The sequence below is a fragment of the Chelmon rostratus genome, chromosome 5, assembly GCF_017976325.1.
Source record: "Chelmon rostratus isolate fCheRos1 chromosome 5, fCheRos1.pri, whole genome shotgun sequence".
NCBI classification, from domain to species: Eukaryota; Metazoa; Chordata; class Actinopteri; order Chaetodontiformes; family Chaetodontidae; genus Chelmon; species Chelmon rostratus.
The window spans coordinates 27,205,595-27,225,801 of record NC_055662.1 but is presented as its reverse complement, the minus strand read 5'-3'; the positions used below and the strand labels follow the sequence as shown (position 1 = coordinate 27,225,801).

The 20,207-nt window shown below is 43.3% G+C and overlaps 1 protein-coding gene across 1 annotated transcript in view; it reads left to right on the top strand.

Moving 5' to 3' along the window:
- The window catches only part of LOC121606277 (leucine-rich repeat transmembrane neuronal protein 4), a 40,922-nt gene extending 21,010 nt beyond the window's left edge, over positions 1-19,912 (top strand). Inside the window, exon 3 of the mRNA XM_041936490.1 lies at positions 19,694-19,912. Within this exon, the coding sequence (XP_041792424.1) occupies positions 19,694-19,912 (219 nt within the window). The remainder of the gene's footprint in view (positions 1-19,693) is intronic.
- Positions 19,913-20,207: the final 295 nt, after the last annotated feature.

Genomic DNA, 20,207 nt, shown 5'->3' with positions numbered 1-20,207 from the left:
CTTTTTGGATCTGCTCTCTGAGTACTTGATGGATTCCTGACTACTCAAAGGGAAGATGCTTCTCATCACTGTGCTGTAAATGATTTGTTCTCTCATCGCTCCTCTGAACCAAATCCTGGGGAAAATTTAGGGTGTATTTCCCTAAAGCATCTATCAACGACAGGACATGGCTTCTGCAGCTTAGCAGCTGGAGAAGTGTATTCCTCCATCTTTCCTGTCAGATAGCAGCTACAGCAGTTTGTGACTGTATTGGGAATCCTCTGGAAGCAAACGTGTCTCCTTCAGCTGTCATTGTTTCGCTGCTATATTTAGTAACTCCAGCGCCGGCTCTGATTGGAGCCCATCACAGGGTTACTTTCTTTTCCCACCTCCATGTGAACAGCTTCATTAGTTTAACACAACACTCGGCTCAGTCCGTTCTCCACTTTCTGCTGTCCTGATGAAGCGTGCAGGTGCTCCACGTCTCCAAGTGATTGCTTCTTTCAAATGGGAAATTTCTGAAAGCTTCACTAATTAATGCCGTTATTTCAACACTGGATCAAAAGACTGTGTGTAGTGTAGAAGGTGTTGCTTGGAGCGACAAACCTGCAGATGATTGTTAACGGACTTAGATGCTAATTTTGTTGAGTCACATTAGAAAAGGTTGATTGAAAATCCACAAAAAAGTTTTTGTGCTCATTTGAGGTGAGCTGTTTCTACGACTACGAAGCCAAAGCAGGTGCAGTCCAAATTATTTATTTATTAATTAATGAAAGGCTTGTGGGAAGGTGAAGCAGGCAAAGGTCATATTCAGTGCAAACAGGCCAACAAATCCGAAAAGAAAGCAGAATCCAAAAGTCTTTAAAAAAAACGAGGTCCAGGGAAAAAAACAAAGTCAGAAAACTCTAAGAAACACCAGAAAACAGGGCGGGAATGCTTGACACACGAGGTACAAGAATGAACTGCCACTTAAATACAACAAAGGTGGGAAAACACAGGAAGTAAAGCAAAAGATAACACATGAGGAAAACGTTCAACATGAAACAGGAAATAACAAAACTAACTCCAAAAACCACGACAACTTGTTTTCTTTCTTTTCTTTTTTTTCAACTCTATGAGGATCAACTTTTAATTCTATCATCTTCTTTACCTTCTTCCTCTGCTATGATGTTGTGGTTTTATGACCGGAGAATTGGCGCCACCTACTGCTCCAACTCCTAATAATGGTAGTGGATAGAAACAAGCATTAATTCACATTTTATTTGCCAATTTGTTCAAAATATGGTTAAACTTTATATTTGGATGCAAACCCAGCTACTGCCTGACTGTGCAGCATTTTAGCGACTTTCAGCTCATTGTTTTGGTTCACTGTGATCACTCTCAATCTCTGAGTGGAAGAGCTCTGACAAACGTTCTGTCCACCAGCTGTCTAACATCAAGCTACCACAGAATGTGTCTCAGACCACCTCCTGCAGTCATTTAGGCAATTTCAATCTGTTCTTAATGCATCTTGAGTGTTTTACATCTGCTTTCACTTTCACTGTAAATCTCTATCTGGATGTAATTTGACTGCTCAAGATGCATGACAACATAAACGGAGTCAACATTAAACTGTGTAGATGGCAGAACAAATGTGCTGTAGAGTCAATGTGCTATTTTTACAGTCAACATGACAGAATAACAGTTTGTGCACAGTTTGATGGAGCTGCAGGAAAGTTCACGGGGTCACCAAACTCAATACATTTCATTCGTTTGCTGTGTGAATATTCATAATATTTCATGTCAGTCCAGACATTATGTATTGAGAACAATAGATTTTTCAGAGCCAAACAAGTAAACACACAGAGAAACAATGAGATGGGCAAAAGTGAGCACAGAAGCAACAGAAATAGTACGTCAGCAGGTCAAAGATGAGTCTTTACTGCAGTGGATCTTTATCTGGCACGAACAGTAATATATCATGTCTGAGATAAACATGCATTTCATAGCAATGCAATTACTTTTCATCCTGATTGTCTGTTCTATGATTTCCTGAAGTCACGTACTTCAACAAAACATTTAATGAAAAAGAATCACTTTAGTTTCTCAGATATTTATACTCCCCAATCTCCTGTTTTTAGTCCTCTTCTTGACCCCTTCACTGTGGTTTGAAGGCATGCAGGAAACATTTCAGAGGCCCCCGTGGTCTGGATACATACAAACCGTCTCATTGTCCCATAAAATGAAATCTGTCCCCTTATTTGCACCAAGGTCCTGTAGCTCCATCTCTCCCACAATGAGTGAAAACGGCCACAAGGCTGGCAGATCTCGTCCATGGGCAAGAGGTTCAATTACTTCAGTTGTCATGGAGCAATAAATGACAAATTAAGTGGCTGGCACTGAGCACTGCTTGAAGGAGGCTGTATCAGAATACTAATGTCAGCTGTGTCTGACGGAGGGTAAAGAGAGACAAAAAAACCCCCAAACAAATAGCCCCAAGTTTGGAAAAGGAAAAACAGCCTTTTTTTTGCTGGATATTTTCTCTGTCCTTGACCTGGATTCAGAATCCTGTTAGTTCCTCTGCTGAAAGACGGTACAGAGATGCTTGAATTGCCATTTAAAGAAAACCTTCTTGTTATTCATAGATACTATAAGCAGCTATACATCGTTCAGTTGTATTCATCTACATTAAAGGAGCAGTGTGCAGGACTTAGTGGCATCTAGTGGTGAGGTTGCAGATTGCACCCAAATGAAACCCCCTCGCCTCCTCCTCCCTTTCCAAGCGTGAAGGAGAACCTACGGTGGCCATGAAAACAGAAAGTCCCTCTCTGGAGTAGAAACATGGCGGACTCTGCTCATTTTAAGGTACCAAAAACACAAAGAGTCTCATTTTCAGATGATTACACACATAATGAAAACATAATTATGACTATTATATTTCATTTCTGCCAATAGATCCTCCTAAATCTTACACACTGGACCTCCAAGGCCTCTGTCTTGTTTTATTCTTCCCAGCAGTCCATGATCTTTGCTAATACAGACTGGAACAGACATTGTAATCCTGTAATTAGCGGAGTATGCACACAGAATTTAAACACTGACTAATGAAAGTGCTCTGTTGTGCCAGTTTTCATCACATTAGAAAGCTAAAAGGGTTATATAAAAGGGTCTATAGCCACACTAGCGTCCCTGTGAGGTTTTAATGCTCATTACACGCCAGGAAACAAAATGACTGAATGAAAAATGGAAGCATTTTGCTCCTGTCAGATATTTGTGTACAGTTTGACCTGATGGTGGCGCCAGAGAAAACATCACACCTCATCTAAGTCAAAGGGTTTATCCACTCAGGACGTCTCAGGCTCAGCTCATCAGACTCAGCTCAACACTGTCAGACTGAAAGTCATCATGAAACAGAAGTTAGACCATCTTTATGTTGTGTAATGTGACGTTGTGAAAGAACTTAACGTCAACTGGCGGCCGGCGGGTCGTATCCTGGAAAAGGTCCAGTCCAACCTAAGAGTGATGGTTGCGCAGCTTTCCAACCCCTGGCAACAAGCCAAAAAGTCCATAATTCACAGTTCAGCCGCTCCATGGATACTCGCAGAGAATCACAAAGCTTGTCTACTAGATGCAGGATGCATCACAAGGGTTTATTTTCTGTTCTCCTGTTGTAAAGTGTTGTATTGAGTCCCAAACTGAGTACTTTGGTTTGCTTTCTGGGATCCTGAAGAGGAGTTTTTGTTGAGATAAGGACTCATTCACTGGGAGTTGAACTGTGGGTTTTGTATGGAGCACGGAGGTCAGAACCTAGTTTTTTCCATCTGTTTTAGGAGTCTGTTCAAACTGATATAGACTCAGAAAAACAGCATCAATTTTGTAACGAAGTGAAATTATTTAACAATAAAAGGCTAAATAAATTCTGGCCCTTGGACAGATGCAGCTGAGGACTGCTGCTGCGTTGTGAACGAGCTACAACAAGTTGTGAAGTGTAACGTTTTCTGTTGATCAATAAATTGTCAGAGATGGTGAATATTCAGAGTAGCTGGAGATTATTCACAGTCATCCTGCCGCCGGATGAATTTGGTTTTAATGTGGCTTATTTCCCCATCGTTGACATTGTCGTCATGGTGACGTTAACTGCTGCAGAGCTTTGTGTGTTGTTGCTGCAGAGTTCTACCAGCTCCTAAATCACACATGCACAATGTGTCTCGTTATCTCTCAATAACTAATATAAACGTAGCTGTAAGAGACTGTCCGAGCCTTGGCCGTCTTGGTTTCATGCCGCCCAATCACAAGAGACGTGATGTTAATTAACTGATTAAATATTATTTAGTTATCGCCCATTGTTCCGGACCTATGACCTTGAATAAAATCTGATGCAGACCTCTGAGACTTTGCAGAGTGGCTTGATATGGAGCTGTACAGGACTGCTGGCCTCCACCCACACCTCCCTCGCCCACCTTATTAGAGCAGGAGGAGGAGGGCAAGGGAGAATAAATAGAGTAGAATAAATTAGGACTCCATTGTGGTCTGTGGAGTTCTTGCAGAGTGAGAACCAAACACACACCTGCTGCAGGCTATCGGTCTGCTGTCACTCAAAGTGGTCAAGTGCAGGTTCATGTGATGGACGAGGGTCACCAGGCGCCCCACATCACATGTAATTGGATAAAAGTATGTACAGCCCGGACTTTAAGATGAGTCATCAAAGCTTCTGTAGTGTTTTACAGGAGGGGAGAAGAGAGGGAGTTTGATATAATAAATATTAAAAAATTATTCAGGATTAAAATGCATAGTAAAATTATGCAGCATAGAGACAGAACTCCCCTCAGGAAGACAATATGGGGTAACCCATAGCAACGAGAAGCATCTTTAAGACATCTTTTATTCCATCCTTCATTATCTGACTGAGGAAATGACTGTTTATTAGATATCAGTGACCTCTCTTGTTTTTTAGGGTGTCTCAGATTATTATTTTTAGTTTTTAAGTGTAATGTATGTCTGTGCATGAACTGTCTTCTTCACGACTCTTCTTCATTCTTATTTTATCACACCGTGTGCTTTGCTTTGAAGTCACAGATGACTTTCCATGCGAGAGGACAATAAAGAGATGCATCATAAAGCAGAGATTCACGAGCAGTTAGCTCAGGGACACAGGATCTGAGTCTGGGTGATGTTTTCTTTCATTTCGCTGTGACTTTAAAGGTGCATTCATAGATTTTTTTTGGCCATTATTCACTCTGCTTTTACTCCTGTTCTGGTCACGAAGCAACATCTGAGGAAAATATCTCTTTAGCTACTAGCTGCTAACAAGTCAGCTTGTCGCTAACTTTGTGCCGTGTGGTGGCAGACAGGCAGAGGACCGTGGGTTTACCGGAGCCTGGTTCCTCTCCTGAACACAGACGACAAAACCAATGAGCTGAAAGACAGTAAGGAGCTGAGGAGCTGCAGGATTGAGTGATATTTCTACACAAAGTCATTTCCCTGTTAATATAAAAATATTGATCAGTGCAGATTTAAGTCAACACTTGATCTAAAGGCTTGCTCAGACGTCAGGTCGGACCAACAAATTAGCCAACCATTCTGTCATCCCCGCTGTCAAAGCCTGAAAATAAGGATTTCAAACCAGAGCGGCGTTGGAAGTTTCTCAGTTAATGTGATTGCTGACCACAGTAGATTAATAGTCAGCCCTTAATCTGCTTGTTGTTCATACCCCTTTGCGAGCACTGTTAAATAATCAAACGGAGACCAAACTGAACCTCGAGATCTTGTAATTAATTACATTTTCAGTCTCCAAACCTGCAGAGCTTACAGAGCAGATGCAGGGATGTGCTTTTGGCCGACAAACAGAAACTGGTTTTATATCACTGCAGGATGCAGACAGACCCCGCCGACATCCTTTACGCCTCCCTATCCTTCATCATATCAGTGAATTTAAATCTGTGTTGTTCAGAAAACATCGAGGTTGCTGACCTCAACTCCCTGTTCCCTTCATTCTCTCTGCTTGTTTTCCTTATGTGATTTATTACTGTACATTCTGCTGGGTACATCGCAGCCCGCTCAGCAGACAGAGTGTAACTGAGTCATGCTGCAGCAGGTTTGTCAGGGTAACAGAACGTTTGCACTGAGACTGTGAACCTACATCCCCAAGGTGACCCCCAGGGAGATCCCGTCAGGCTACCCAAGGTGACAGCTGAGCATCTCGAGTCTGCCGCACACACAGGGGGTGTTCTGCAGGGAAATGAAGGAAGGCGTCACATGGATGAGATTCATTCATCTTAATAAAGTTGACCATCAAACTGATGTGGCTGCAGAGGTGCTAGTTAGGCAGAGGAAGAAATGCAGGGAGACAGCGCGAGGGGAGGAGACAGGCAGACAGGGCCATGGGAATGGCTTCTCGGCTGTAAACACAATGTTCTTTTCCCAGCATCACTCCTCTGAATAGAACAGTACCTGTCTACCTGTTGGCAACATCCTGGCAGAAGAGCTCATTTTGTAGAACTGCTGCAAATTTGACTCCCAGATGCCTGGCAGCACAATTATTCTTATAAGCAAGAATCTGTCAGACGTTCACATAAATAAACGTGTTTTTCTTCTCCACATCGTTGGCAGACAAACTGTAGAACAACAGTGATTCAAAGCAGAGTCGCTTCACGAAGGCTGTTCCTGTTTTAAACATGAGAAATCTCCTGTCACGCAAGGAGCGGCGTCTTTTATGTTGCAGCAGTTGTGATAAATCCTGGGTAGTTAGCACACGCAGTGAACAAACAAGGACAACAGTAGCACCCACAGACGCTCAAGTTCCATCAGCTTTAACCTGCAGTGGAACATGATCGTGATTGCCCCGCTGGTCACATCTTTTATTGGCCCCGCCCCCGTCACGCCAAGCACATGGTGGAACGCTTCAGACAGCTGCTACGAAGAGGCTAACCATGCAACTCCCATCCTGCAAACCCAGCTAGAACCTGACGGTGCTAAGACAGCATAACGCTGCAGGTCGAGCACAATAAAAGGCTGTTAATTTACTGCCGGAATAAACGAGCCCACCTGGCGTTTGAAATGTTAGACGTCAGAGCTGTGATGAAGTGTCACAATCATGCCGTCACAAAGCGGGAAGCAGCACCACCCAAATCCCACTTTATTACACCCGTAGTGATGAGAACTACGAATGAATGGAAACAGTTCAGAGTTAAGCTCCACTGTTCTCGGCCCTGCGTGGGCCCCTGACAGCTCCAGGGCCCCCAACAGCTCCCGGGCCCCGATGTAGCTGATTGCATTGTCGACGTTAACACCACCGACTTCAACGGGAAATGCAAAGATGTCACTGTTTGATTGGAAGTGATCTCATGCAAAACCACTACAGCAGTGACAATTTGTGCCGAATGCCAGTTCGATCCGTTCACCTGCACGAGTGCTTTTCCTTACATAACACGATGATGCAAAGGTGCACCGAAACCATAAACCTCCCCGTCCAACCAGCTGCCTCCTTCTCTGTGAGGTTTATGATCTCACAAAAACCATCAAACGCGTCTCTTGAAGTGGACGGATCTTTGAGGAAGCAGTTAGTCGCTAACCTCGGTGACAAGGCTCTTCACAGTAAAAGCCTCTCAGTTGCTCACCGCTAGTGGCAAGTGGAAAGCTTACAGGGCATGAAGAGCAGCAGCTCAAAGTGTTCTGGCTGCATTAACGATAGAGTGTGGTGGCAGAAATATAGGCAGCGCTGCCAGTTCATGTAAAGAGTACCTGAAAACCAGTGAGTGGAAGTAGAGACACTTTCCAGAACGTCAACTATTTCAATACCACTTGAGTAAAAGTCTTAAAGTGTCTCATTGTAACAGTATTAAAGTATTGAAAGTATTTAGCTCGTGTTGAATGTCGGCTTGTTGGTGTTACTCTGTTCTACTTCTCAAAAACATGCACTTCACAGAAGAAACAGCTGACTTATCAGGACACACAGCACACAGGTGCCTCTGAAGCATCCCTGAATTCAGCATTTACTCTTAAAGGATGACAGCAGGGCCGAAAAGGGCTTGAGTTTACTGCGGCTTGATGTAGCCCTCAGTCTCAGAGGAGGGAAATCTTTCCATTCAACTTCAACAAAAGCAGCTTCACTAAGTTCTTATTTTGCATTCTCGCTCTTCTTGGACTGAAAATTAGACCAGCGGTGCTAAAAGTGTGCTCGCAGGCAGCAGGTGCAGGCAGGACAGCGTTGAGCATTAATATCTGTGTTTGCACCAACGTTTTTTATGCAAAGTTTGAAGAATCACACTCAAAAATCTCGGAAACAGCTCATTTTAAAGATGGGTTTGGCCTTTTTCTAAAAAGAGCTGGTGCACTTAATAATGAGGTGAACAGGTAACTCATATGACTAATCACCTATTTCCACTCTAACAGAAGAGGAAGAAGAAGATGTTTCTGCAGACTGAAACATCCTGTAGCCTCACAAACCAGAAAGATCTTGTCATTCAGCTTCAAACAGGTTTCAAATAGGTTGTTTAGTTTATATGATGTTATGTGACCTATAAAATCCAGGCACAGGTGAGCTTCAGATAAGAGGCAGAGCAGAACCAGGAACTGAAAGCACATTTCACTGCAGCTGAAGCTCCTCAGAGCTCCTCACAGTGAGAAAATGTCTCTGTCGTCGTTTGGTGGAGACGTAATGCGACGGTCCTGCTCTCACTTATCCACTGCTATGCAAAGGACGGCGAGGTAAGAGCGTCCTGCTGAGCGGCAGCCCTGTGGGGGGACGGCCTGAGCACCGCCAGGGACACCGGGTCAAAACAAAATCCATAAATCTTGCAGATCAGTTTGGTGGAGATGGCAGTTTGAGACTGCTTAAAGTGGGGCAACACAGTTTCATCAACATCAGTCCTTTCTCTGGCAGGGGGAAGAATGACGAGACGACGTATGGGTCCACGCAGCGGGTGTTGCATCGCAGCACTGGCCTCGCGCCATTTTACTTGAGTTATATATTATCCTTCTGCAATATTCACATCTTATCACTGCGGACGGATCTTCGCCGGGCCTTGGCCCTTAATATCAACCCATCCTGCTAGTGCAGATCGTTCTCTGTGGAAATATCACGGGAGGCCAGCAGCTGGCTGCAGTTCATCTCTTGTCGCCTCACATTTTCAGCCACATCAATATTGGACAAGTCTGTTCAAGTTCAGGGGCGGTTTGAGACTGTAGCACTTAAACAGATGGCCGTCCTCTAGGCCTGCTCTGAAGGAAGCAGACAAACAGAACACGGTTAAACCCAATCTGCTCCTCTCCAGTGTGTCGTTGTCTTGAACAGTTTGTGCAATCAGTTGTTTCATAGTAAATATATCAGATCTTCAACCAATCATGAGGGGGGAGATCAAAGCTAGAGCAGAATAATGGTGTGTGTGTGTGTGTGTTCCATATGATTTCTGGTCAATATCCTCAAAGATTTAATATCAGAGTAGAAACTAAAGGGGATATTCACATAATGACAGAGCATTCCACACGATATTTCATATGCTCTGTGTGTGTGTGTGTGTGTTCCACAGCATTAAGAGTAAGACATACAGCCCATTCTTTAGAGTTATCACCATGGAAACTGGACAGAGTGAAAAGCCTGTGGTATGGTGGATGGAGCAGCGGCACGGCAGCATCCTGGGTCCTACACTGTGACATTCACATGAAATGTTTCAGCTCAGATCATAAACTTGCTCTGCCGACCCCTACGAAACAACAAATATATGAATTTGCTTTCCTGCTGTTGAATCTTCGCTTGGCTTTGACTCTGTGGCGCCCCTGAATTGATGCAGGTCAACCTGAGATGTTAGAAGGGGTCAGAAACAAACATGGCAGTGATAACAGTAATAGAAATTCCTCACTATTCAGTCATACATCAGGAACCAAACTGGTTCTCATGTTGCCTAAACCCCGAGCTCTCACATGGTTGCACAGCTGGATTAAAGGTATTACCTAAATTCTTTCATGCCTCAGCAAGTCAGTTTTTTCAGATCCTTAAAGACCTTTTAGGACATACAGTTTAAAATATTCTCCGATTCGATGCTATGTTCATTGTTATTCCCCTTTATTAACACTGTCTGAAATGTAATCTGACAGGTTTGCAGTGATAAACTCACAGAGAGTGATCACCTGTGTGATCACCTGATCACCTGAGTGATCACCACCTCTTTCACCTGATTGTTTCTTTACGATCCGCAGCTTAACATCTGGCCGGACTGACATCAAACAGCTGACAACACAATGGAGCTTTTAGCAGCTAAAGAGACCAAAGGGTGGTGGAGACCAAAACAGAGCTAAAAGAAAACTTATCCAAGTGGACAGAATGGTCCAACGTGTGGACAAGAGACTACAAATAAATGCTGATGTTGCTCCGTATCTGCTGAAGCTAAGTTGGGCAAACACTGTAAGAAATGTTGTATAATTCCAACTCCAAGAGTAGATCATCAGGTTATTAGTGTTTGGGAGCATGTTGTTGATTGACAGGCGTCTAAGCCTATCAAACTGAAGCATGGTTACTGCTGCTTCATCATATCCCTCCTCGACTCTGCCCCTGTTTCCCGATCTGGATTTTCTGTTTCCCATGAGCTCCCAAACCATCCCTCAATCACAGACATGTAAAAAAAAAAATCCTCACATGCAGAACTTCACTGTGCTCACTCTAAATATAATACTGGAGAGGAAATTAACTGAGAACAGTTTGCACATGACTAATTACCTGCCGCATACACAGCTCAGGTATTTGAGTTTTCCTTAATTAGAAGATTTTTGAGCTTCGCTGCTTCGTGTTGCGGCGTCATGACAACAGAGACTGGGAGGAAGCAAACAGAATGTGGAAGTGAAAAAGCCAATGGGAGGATTACAGCTGCGGTTTCTTTTGAGTCAGGCTGAGTTCAGGTTATTCCCAAACCCAAACCTTTCTCCTCTCATTACTGTTAAATTCAACAGTAATCCTCAAATTAACCCCAAACTTGGATTTACGTGTTTTGCATAAAGTTTGGATGTGGCTGTTCTCTGCAGACTTGTTACTAACAAACAGCCACTAATTAATTGGACAATTCAAATAAGTGGTGGGTAAATTACCATATCTGTGATGCCTGCGAGTACCTGCATGACGGCGTGTTCACGCAGATTAAAGACACTTCCGGCTGCAGACGCCAGGTCCGTGAAATCTTCCCGTCAAACGAAATGCTGCCCAACTTCTGTGAAGCAGTCATCCACACAATCAATGAGCATTCAGTCTGAACCAAGGTGACCGCATCACTGCGTCCATTAAAGCACGTCTGTCAGTCTGTTTTGAACTTACAGTTCAAAATTATCTGTGATTTTCAGCTTCAGCTCAGTATCTCATCTAGACGAAGCAAGGCTGATAAACTCCAGAGATCCATTAGAGAATAATGAAGTGGCTTTAAAAGGGTGCACTGAATCCCTGAAGTCTTTTTTTTTTTTTTTTTTTTGGTATAATTGTGTCTCTTGACAAAACTTTTTTCCTGTGGTGAAAAAAATTGAAAATAAGGCCAAGAAATATCTTACATGTAATATTTTGTATTATACATCTTTTTAAGTAACTATTCCTACAATAGCTGATTTTTTGGTGGCCACTTAACAACAGCAGAAAAAAGCTATGAACACATCACTGACATTATCACCCTTAAAGCTGACATGGCTAATGAGTTAGCCATATCAACTTCAAATGTGATTAGAGTTGCTTATTTGGACATTCAGGCTGATATGGAGCAACATTAGCAACTTGGAGTCATGTTTCTGGGAATGTCGGTCCAATCGTCTCCCTCTTTTAGCTCTGTTTTTGGTCTCCACCAGCTCCTGCTGAATGCGCCGCTGTGTTCACCTGCTCGTTGCTAACTTTGTCTGTACGCTGTTTGGGCTTTTAGCTGAGAACGATGCTTTGAGAGAGATGAGAGAAGCAGAAGTTTTAGGCCAGAAAACCAAAACGATGAAGTAAAAGATGCTAAAAAAGAGCTGAGGGGGAGTGCAGAGTGGGTGATTGTCTGTGGGTTCATCTCTATAAGTGACCTCTTCCACATACAAACAGTCATGTGATCCATCGTAAATATAAAAATATTGATTATAGCAGCTTTAACTGCCCGGAGGAAGTCCATTGCTGTCCGGTGGGTCAACAGTTCATTCAGCTTGTCACATTTTCTGTGTGTTAACGGTGGATATGGCTAAAATATTGTGGTGCTGTGTTTTTCTGGGTTTTTGCTTCGGAAGATAAATGGTCAAAGATATTTCTTGGGCGATTCAAGGCCAGGAGAACACATTATTTAATTTTTCCCGATAAAGCAGAGTCGCTCTACCCATGCAACCAGAGCCGACCAGCATGCAGCATTGTACATAAAAAAAATCTCTAGCAGGTTAAATTTCATGTTACATGTTTCATGTTTCATGTCAGTAGAGCATCTGGCACACTATCAAATTGGATTACTTTGGGTCTGAATGCTCTAGATTTCTTGTCATAAAGATTATTGGAATTGCATCAAGGACAGCAATATTTGGTCCTCAGCGCATCGCATGTTCCAGAATGAAAGCGGCGTTTAGCTTCACTTCATGTGTGCCACGTCCGTTACATAAATTAACAATGAAGCCTAAAATAAATATGAAAGAAGAATATGATAATATCACAGCTCCAGATAAACAACTGTGACCTCAGAGGCGCCATATTTTTCGTTTTTTCAGGGTTGATTCATTTAATGACTGTTTTGACAAGCAGCATCAGCACATACTGTGTGTGTGTGTGTGTGTGTGTGTGTGTGTGTGTGCGTGTGTGTGTGTGCATTCAGGAATGTGTGTGGGAGGGTGAAGAGCGAGAGAAAAACAGTCAGCGAGGAAGAACCAACCACACGCTGTAGCTCACATCTTACTGTATACCTCCCGTTGAATGAGGATTAATGTATGCATCTATATTTCTTGGCATCTATATTCAGGTTACTTATATCTATATGCATCAGGAAAGACTCTGTTGTGACTCATAAATTGTCCATCCAGTAAATAACAGTAAATCTCAGCATGCATTGCCAACATTGATGAGCAGAAAATGGGATGAGCAGCATTAGGAGAAGATAAATCCCCACATCTGAAGGATTATGGTTATTTTGACAAATGCGAAGCGCTTTTCAAATAGAAATGTAATTACATGGTGAATATTAAAGTCAGCAAAAGATGATCTTTCTGGAATTCTAGCACATGCAGTACTACAATGTACAACTTTCGGTTTCCTTTCAGATGGATGTCAGTTTTTTTTCCCTTCTGAGTGCTAAAACCTGACAGGCAGGATGCTCATGGTCTTATAATTGCTGGATGGTTTATTAAATATTACGTGTTACCGTGCAAGCTTTTTTATGCACATTAAAAACATAATAATGTACAATTCACAATATCTACATGTGTATTTCGCCCCACTTAATTAAGTATACTGAGCGCTTGTTATCAGCTTCATGTCTGTGTCACTTACCCTGAAGTCACTTTTCTATCTGTGCTCAGAGACAATCACAGAGGGGGTCTTGCGGCCATTAGCATGCCGTTCAGCATCCACGCATGTGTAGCCGAATAGTCAGCAATGATAATAGAGGCTTGTCTGTGCTCCCTCGCCACAGTGTTGACCACTGAGTGAATTATCCAGCTGACAGGGAGCAGCAGCACAGCTTAGGAGGCGGAGGATGTTGTTGATATGCCAATGAGAGCTCATGCCTCCCCTCCCAGTCTGAGGCATGCTGGCATGGTGCAGCTGCCTATCACCTAATTGGGAATCATTTAGCAGCAGCTTGACCTACATTCAGAGCGGTGCAAAGGGGGACCACCTATGCGAATGTTAGCAATCCAAAGCTAATAGCTTGGGAGTTACGATTAATTGCCGTGTGCTGTGTCACGAGAGTTTATATCGTTGTCCTCTTCTACATCTGCAGTGAAGTGCTTTGGAGAGAGTCGGTCGAGTGCTTTATTGGAGAACTCTGCCTTTTGTTATAAAACAGAGACGTAGTTTTATAATCCTGAATCCTGTGATAACTTGCTAATCCAGTATCATGATTGGGTCTGAATCCTCCATCCCAGGATGGAGCAAGGTTTGTCACACTTTGTGAACACATGATAGGATAAATTAGATTAATACCTGGACTCAGGAGTGACGTTTGAATGTAACGTCGAAGGTTTCTGTTATTAGGGCCTTGCATTGACACAGGCCTCTATTCAGTGACCTTCCCTTTAGACGAATAGTTTGATATTTTTGGAAACACTCGTTCACACTGTAAATGTCCAGTAAATAGGAAGCTACAACTTGCAGCTGCTTATCTTAGCTTAGCATGAAGACAGGAAACAGGGAGACAGCTAGCCTGGTTTTATCTAAAGGAGGCAAAATCTGCTTACCAGCACCCCTAAAGCTCACTAGCAGCAGCAGCCGCACAGCGTAGCTTCTTATTTACCTTACCGTACAGATCTCATCTCAGTCTCCACAAGAATAAAGAAAGCGTATTTTCCAAAATGTCAAATATTCTTTAAAACATCACCTCTGGGTAGTCAGATCTACTGTATTTTTGCAGACAGAAATGGCCACAAGAGCTGGTAGTGAATAATTTGTCATGTTGCCTGGGGTGAGGATTTCAGTGCTGAGGGCAGACTCTCACTACGTCTTCTGCCTCTGCTTCAGGCATAATTCTTTTTTTTTTTTTTTTTGTCATTTATGTCATTGCAGCATGTTTTTGTCATTTATATTTCATGATTTTTGTTTTGTCAAACAATCACATTTTTAGCACTTGTTCTGTTATTTACACTCAAACAGCTAAACTCAGATGAGATAACTTGAATTAAAGACGATTGCTGTTGTTGATACTCGTAGCTGCTGCTGCTGCCACTTGAAGCTGGAAACAATTCCCAGAATGAATGAGACGATAATTCCTCGACAGTTTAAACTCCAGAGGTTTCCAGTAAGAAAGTGTGAGCCATTGAAGCTTAGAGGAAGATGTAAAAGAGAAGGGTGTCATGAATTTGAAATGGGATGAACGGAGCTCAGGTGTGAACTCACAGCACAGCACCTGACATAGAGGCTCGTTTCCACAGGTAGCAGCCTCTGGACAGGACGCTCACTTCTCTTTAAATTCACTTCAGGGTAAACAGATTGACAACAGTTAACGTAAGTGAAGACGAGATCAGGCCGATGCCAGATGCCCGCTTTATTACCCTGGCCGCTCGCCAGTGACTCACTGAGTAACGACTTCGGCTTGTCAGGAGGAAACAAGACTATTCTTAGATAGCTATTGTAATCAGGAGATTTGAATTCATTTCAAATTCATCCGGTTTAGTGCTCAACCTCGTTGGAAAGGACTTCCTAAGCTTAAGGTTGAGGAAAGACGGTGATCACGCCTCAGGCGAAATCCGACTGTATGTATGCGGCGCTCAGACCGAAGCAGCTCTGCTGGCGGCTGTCCAAGCTATGCTAGCCAATGACTCACCTCTCCAAGAGCTGCAACCAGAACAGCCAACATCCCCCCAATACTCCTGATTAAACCTGAACACTCACTCCGCTTGGCCAGCCAAAAAGGCTTTTATTCTTTTCTTCTATGCTAAGACATGAAACTGATCCTGTTGCTGTTTGCTGCTGCAGAAATGCAGACGTTTAGACTTCATCCTGCTCATGACGAGCTGCTGAGACGAGCTCAGAGTGGAAGTTTAAAATCATGATCATACAATGTTTTGTTGACACGAGAGAAGCAACATTTATCCATATATTTAATGACTCTCCGAAGAGAGCTGACATCGAGTTTGCTTTGACATTTTGCATTTTGTATTTTGGTAATTATGGGATGTTCTTTTCCAGAGAGACTGACGTTGATTTACAAAAGCTGTTTGAAATCTTTTACAAATAAAGGCGACCGGTTAATTGAAAGATATTTTGATGTTTAAGGAATTAACCTTTTGGTTACTGAACAGCAATAAACTGACCAGCTTACTTCCTAAAATGTACTGTGGCTTCATTTTGTATGAACAGCAGCATCGGGTGCATTCATCTGTGCCGCTTCAGTCCTCATCATTCTTCCACAGTTTCTAGCTGAGTTTAGCCTCACAGCCGGCTCTGCGGAGGCCGGTGTTGGTCACTTCATCACTTTGATCCAGACAGAATATCTCAACAGCTAACAGATGACTGCTTTAGTGCAGATATTCATGGTGAACTCGACTGACTTTAGTGATCCTTCTCCATCGTCATCATGCAACTGATGAAGCTCCCAGCTGCTGTACTTTGTGTTCAGTGCTAATCAGAAAATGCTAGCAAGCTATCATGCTAAGCTAAGATGGTGAACATCATACCTGCTTAATATCTTAGTGTTATCATTGTGAGCATGCTAGCATGCTAGCACTAGCATTTAACTCAAAGCTGTGCCTACATGCAGCCTCACAGGGCTGCTAGCATGGGGGATGCAGCAGGGGGCCAATGCAGGGGCCTCCAACACAAAAACAGGGCTGTCCAGCGTCACTGCAGATTCTTTGTGGATTACTTTGTAAACTGAAGGGCACATTTCTACTGTCTTATAAAATAATTGTGGTAACTTCACAGAGAAATACGAAACCACTGTGCAGTGTTTTGACATCTGGCATTCTGACTTCCTGGATAATCTGTCATCATCATCAGCCTGCTTAGTCTTAAATAGTTTACAGGACAGTGTGCCAATATATACAGGAAATCAGTCATTAAATCAATAAATGTCATTAGCGGAATTCACTTTTCACGTTTTGCTCACTGAAGAATTCTCACTTCGTGTTGAAGAGCTCCAGGTTCAGTGACGTTTCAGTCTCTCTTTAACTCTGTAGTGTCTGCAGAGCTCCCGCTGTGATCAATCCTTGTAATGAACTGTGTTTGTAAAGTGCAAGTCACACGGCTCAAATGTTCCAGTTCCACCTCACAACACTAAAGAGGGAAAGGATGCAGATACAACGCCATCAGCTGTCGATGGAAAATAGTGGGGAGGGCCTCACTAAAAATTAAAGACCCCATGAGATAGAAATTAGAATTTATTTCATGCTTAGCGGCTCCATGTGAATAAAAATGATGTGTAACTTAGTGAAGTGCAGAGCAGGTGACAGTTCAAGCAAAGTGCTGGAAAGGAGGCGTTAAAAAACAGAACGAGGTTGTGACACTGTGGTTGTTTTTAACTTGTGTTAGCAGCGAACCTGCAGGAAGAGCGTCTCTGTATACATACATGTATGTACACTCACCGGCCACTTTATTAGGTACACCTGTCCAACTGCTCGTTAACACAAATTTCTAATCAGTCAATCAAATGGCAGCAACTCAATGCATTTAAGGCATGTAGACATGAGAGCACCCTTGGGATCTGGAGAAATGGGAGATTCGCATCATGGATGTGCAGCCGACAAATCTGCAGCAAATGCGTGATGCTATCATGTCAATGTGGACCAAACTCTCTGAGGAATGTTTCCAGTACCTTGTTGAATCTATGCCACGAAGGATTAAGGCAGTTCTGAAGGAAAAAGGGGGTCCAACTCGGTACTAGCAAGGTGTACCTAATAAAGTGGCCGGTGAGTGTATGTGCTTTTGGTAGCAAACAAATCTACGCTAGACAAATTTGCACACTTGCTATTCAGTAAATGAAATCTTGCCTATAGGTGTAACAACGCTGCAGCAAACCGAGGCATTAGCACACACGTTGCATCACGCGGTACCTCCTGGCCAATCAGAACCTCTGCTCGGTCACTGGTGAAAGTTCAGGTTAATGTGATTCACACACATAAAGTCTCTTTTTGTACTTCTTTGAGTTTAAAAAAGGTCCAATTCCAAGCAGTAGATTGCAAACAGAGAAAAACAGTTGACGTTGATGCATCTGCCACAGACTGAACATAATGATAAAAAATGAGGAGCCACTTGAGTCGGCCTCTTTGAGAAGGTTTATCCTGCTTACCATCAGCAGTGATGGTAAGCAGGATACACGTTATGTTTGAAGCACAGCAGAAATAACCTGACACGACGCACAGTCACTCTCTGAGCTGTGCATTGTGCACTTTTTAACTATTCTACATTCTTTTCTGACAACTCTGAACAACACAAATCATTCAAAAACCCGAAATGCTATCTCAGTCCCAAACAAAGACTCTTGGCTGTTTAAGAGAGAAGCTTTTTATGCTCTCTGGACTGTTCATGCTGTTTACAATGAGGAGACCTACATAATAAAAGCACTACACCTTTCTTAAGGTGTATTTATTTATGTATTTACAGATCTGTAGAGGTGAGGCAACAAAGCCTTTTATTGTCTCAGTTACTGCGCTTCAGTTTATTTTATGGCGCCGTTGGATTTCAGCCGGGACAAACTGGCAGTGTGGAAGTTAAACAGAGGAAGCGAGAGATGTTGCGGAGACAAAGGTTGTGAGTGTTCTGCCAACTATTGCTGTACACAGAGGGAGGGGCTGCTGGTTCAACCAGCCAAGCGACCAAATCTATATTGACTGCACCACTTACATGTTTGACTTTTTACTACTACAATAATTGGAGAAAACAAGTCCACCATGTAGCCTTTCCCCTTGACAATTTGTCAGAGAGCACCCGATCCAGACCCCGCCTCCCTCGACTTGGCTCATTTTGCATTCAGAGCATTGTTGTTCATGAATTTTTTATTAAGTCCTCTGAAGTAGTGTGCAAAGTTCAGCTGCTGAATTTGACAATAGAGTGTTTTCAGCTAATCTTCGTATTAAAGCTGAGAGCAAACGGAGCGCGATCGCTTCCAGATAGGAAAACATAACCTTTTGAAAGCTGAGATTTTAAATTTAAGGGTCTGGATGGCGACGGGCTCGTGAAACTTGACCTAACCAGATACAGTGGAAACCTAAATCTAAATGCCATTTCTGCATCAAATCAAGTAAGTCCTTCTGTGAGCCGGTAAAATAATCCAAGGCAACATATTTTACAGTAGAGGTTCTGCCCACAAATCACATTACAGACATCTGTGATTTGTCAAGCAGACACTCAGAACACTGTCGCCTGTGATGGTTTAACTGGTGCAAACGCTGGAACAACAATAAGCAATATTAGCTGTATCAGCATGTTCATTCATTACCCCGCAGTATGCTGTTAAAGTTCATGGAAACGTGCAGAATGTGTGTCTCCATGTGGATTTGAACTTCACCGTGGTGCATTCAAGTGCTGCACGTGCATTATCTGACACATACGAATGTTTCTATCCATTGTATCATGTTGATTTGTGCATTCGAAGATGCATGAGTGCACCCATATTTTGTGTGAAGGCATTAATAGTCAATAGAATATTAATATCAATATCGCACAGACCACGATGCAGCTTTGTCCCTTTTAATTGACATAATTCAGACCACACTAGCACGTAAAACTAAGAGGGGTCTTTGAATCAGCAAAGTGCTTGTAATGTAATAAGCACTCGCTTCTAAATGGAGCCTTGACTCCATTTGAAAGAGGGCAGAAAATATGTGTGCACTCTTGCTTAAGGCTTTCATCTTGCATATAAATCACTCCAGCTGAAAGTGGGTGTTTGAGCGCCACAGATTTCAGGTCTTGGGGCGTGCACTGTATCAGCGGCCAAGGCTGCATTAATGACAGCGCCGCGCCACGACTGCATGAAGTAAATTAAGCCAATTCCAAAGACTCTGCGAGTGGGTAAAATGATGAAACAGAGGCTTTTCTGGCTGATTTGGAAGGTTTATGTGCGCCTCTCTTCCTCTTCCTCCCCCTCTGCTTTCTGTTTCTGCGCAGGTTCCACGGCAGCTGAGCGCTCTGACGTTGTACAGGTGTGAGCAGTCGGTTGTGGATTACTGCCACGCCCACCTGTCACTGCACCTCAACATGGGCGTGGAGCCCCCGACTCGGGCGCTGGGAGGTCCGAGGCCAGCCAAGTACCGCCCGGGCCTAATGGCTGCCCTCCCCTCTGAGCCTGTGCTGCCTTGCCCCCAGACCCACTCCCTCCACCAGTGAGCTGGGGACACTGTGAGGCTCTGTGTCCAAATTACTATCGTCTGCTGCACAGAAAGAAAGCTGTGTGGGGGGGAACTGGGACTGGTAAAGAAGCAAAGGAGACAATTAATCTACTGCAGAGCATCCTGGACCCAGGGTAACGACAATGAAAATATTTCTCAGTGGAAATAAAAGGGTGCAGCTGTATTGATTAGCGAGCTTCTGACCTACCTGACCGCCAATGTCCTCAATTAGCAAAGGAGGCTGAGCAGCAGCATGACTCCACGTCCTGCTCCGCCTCTCAAGGAGCATTAAG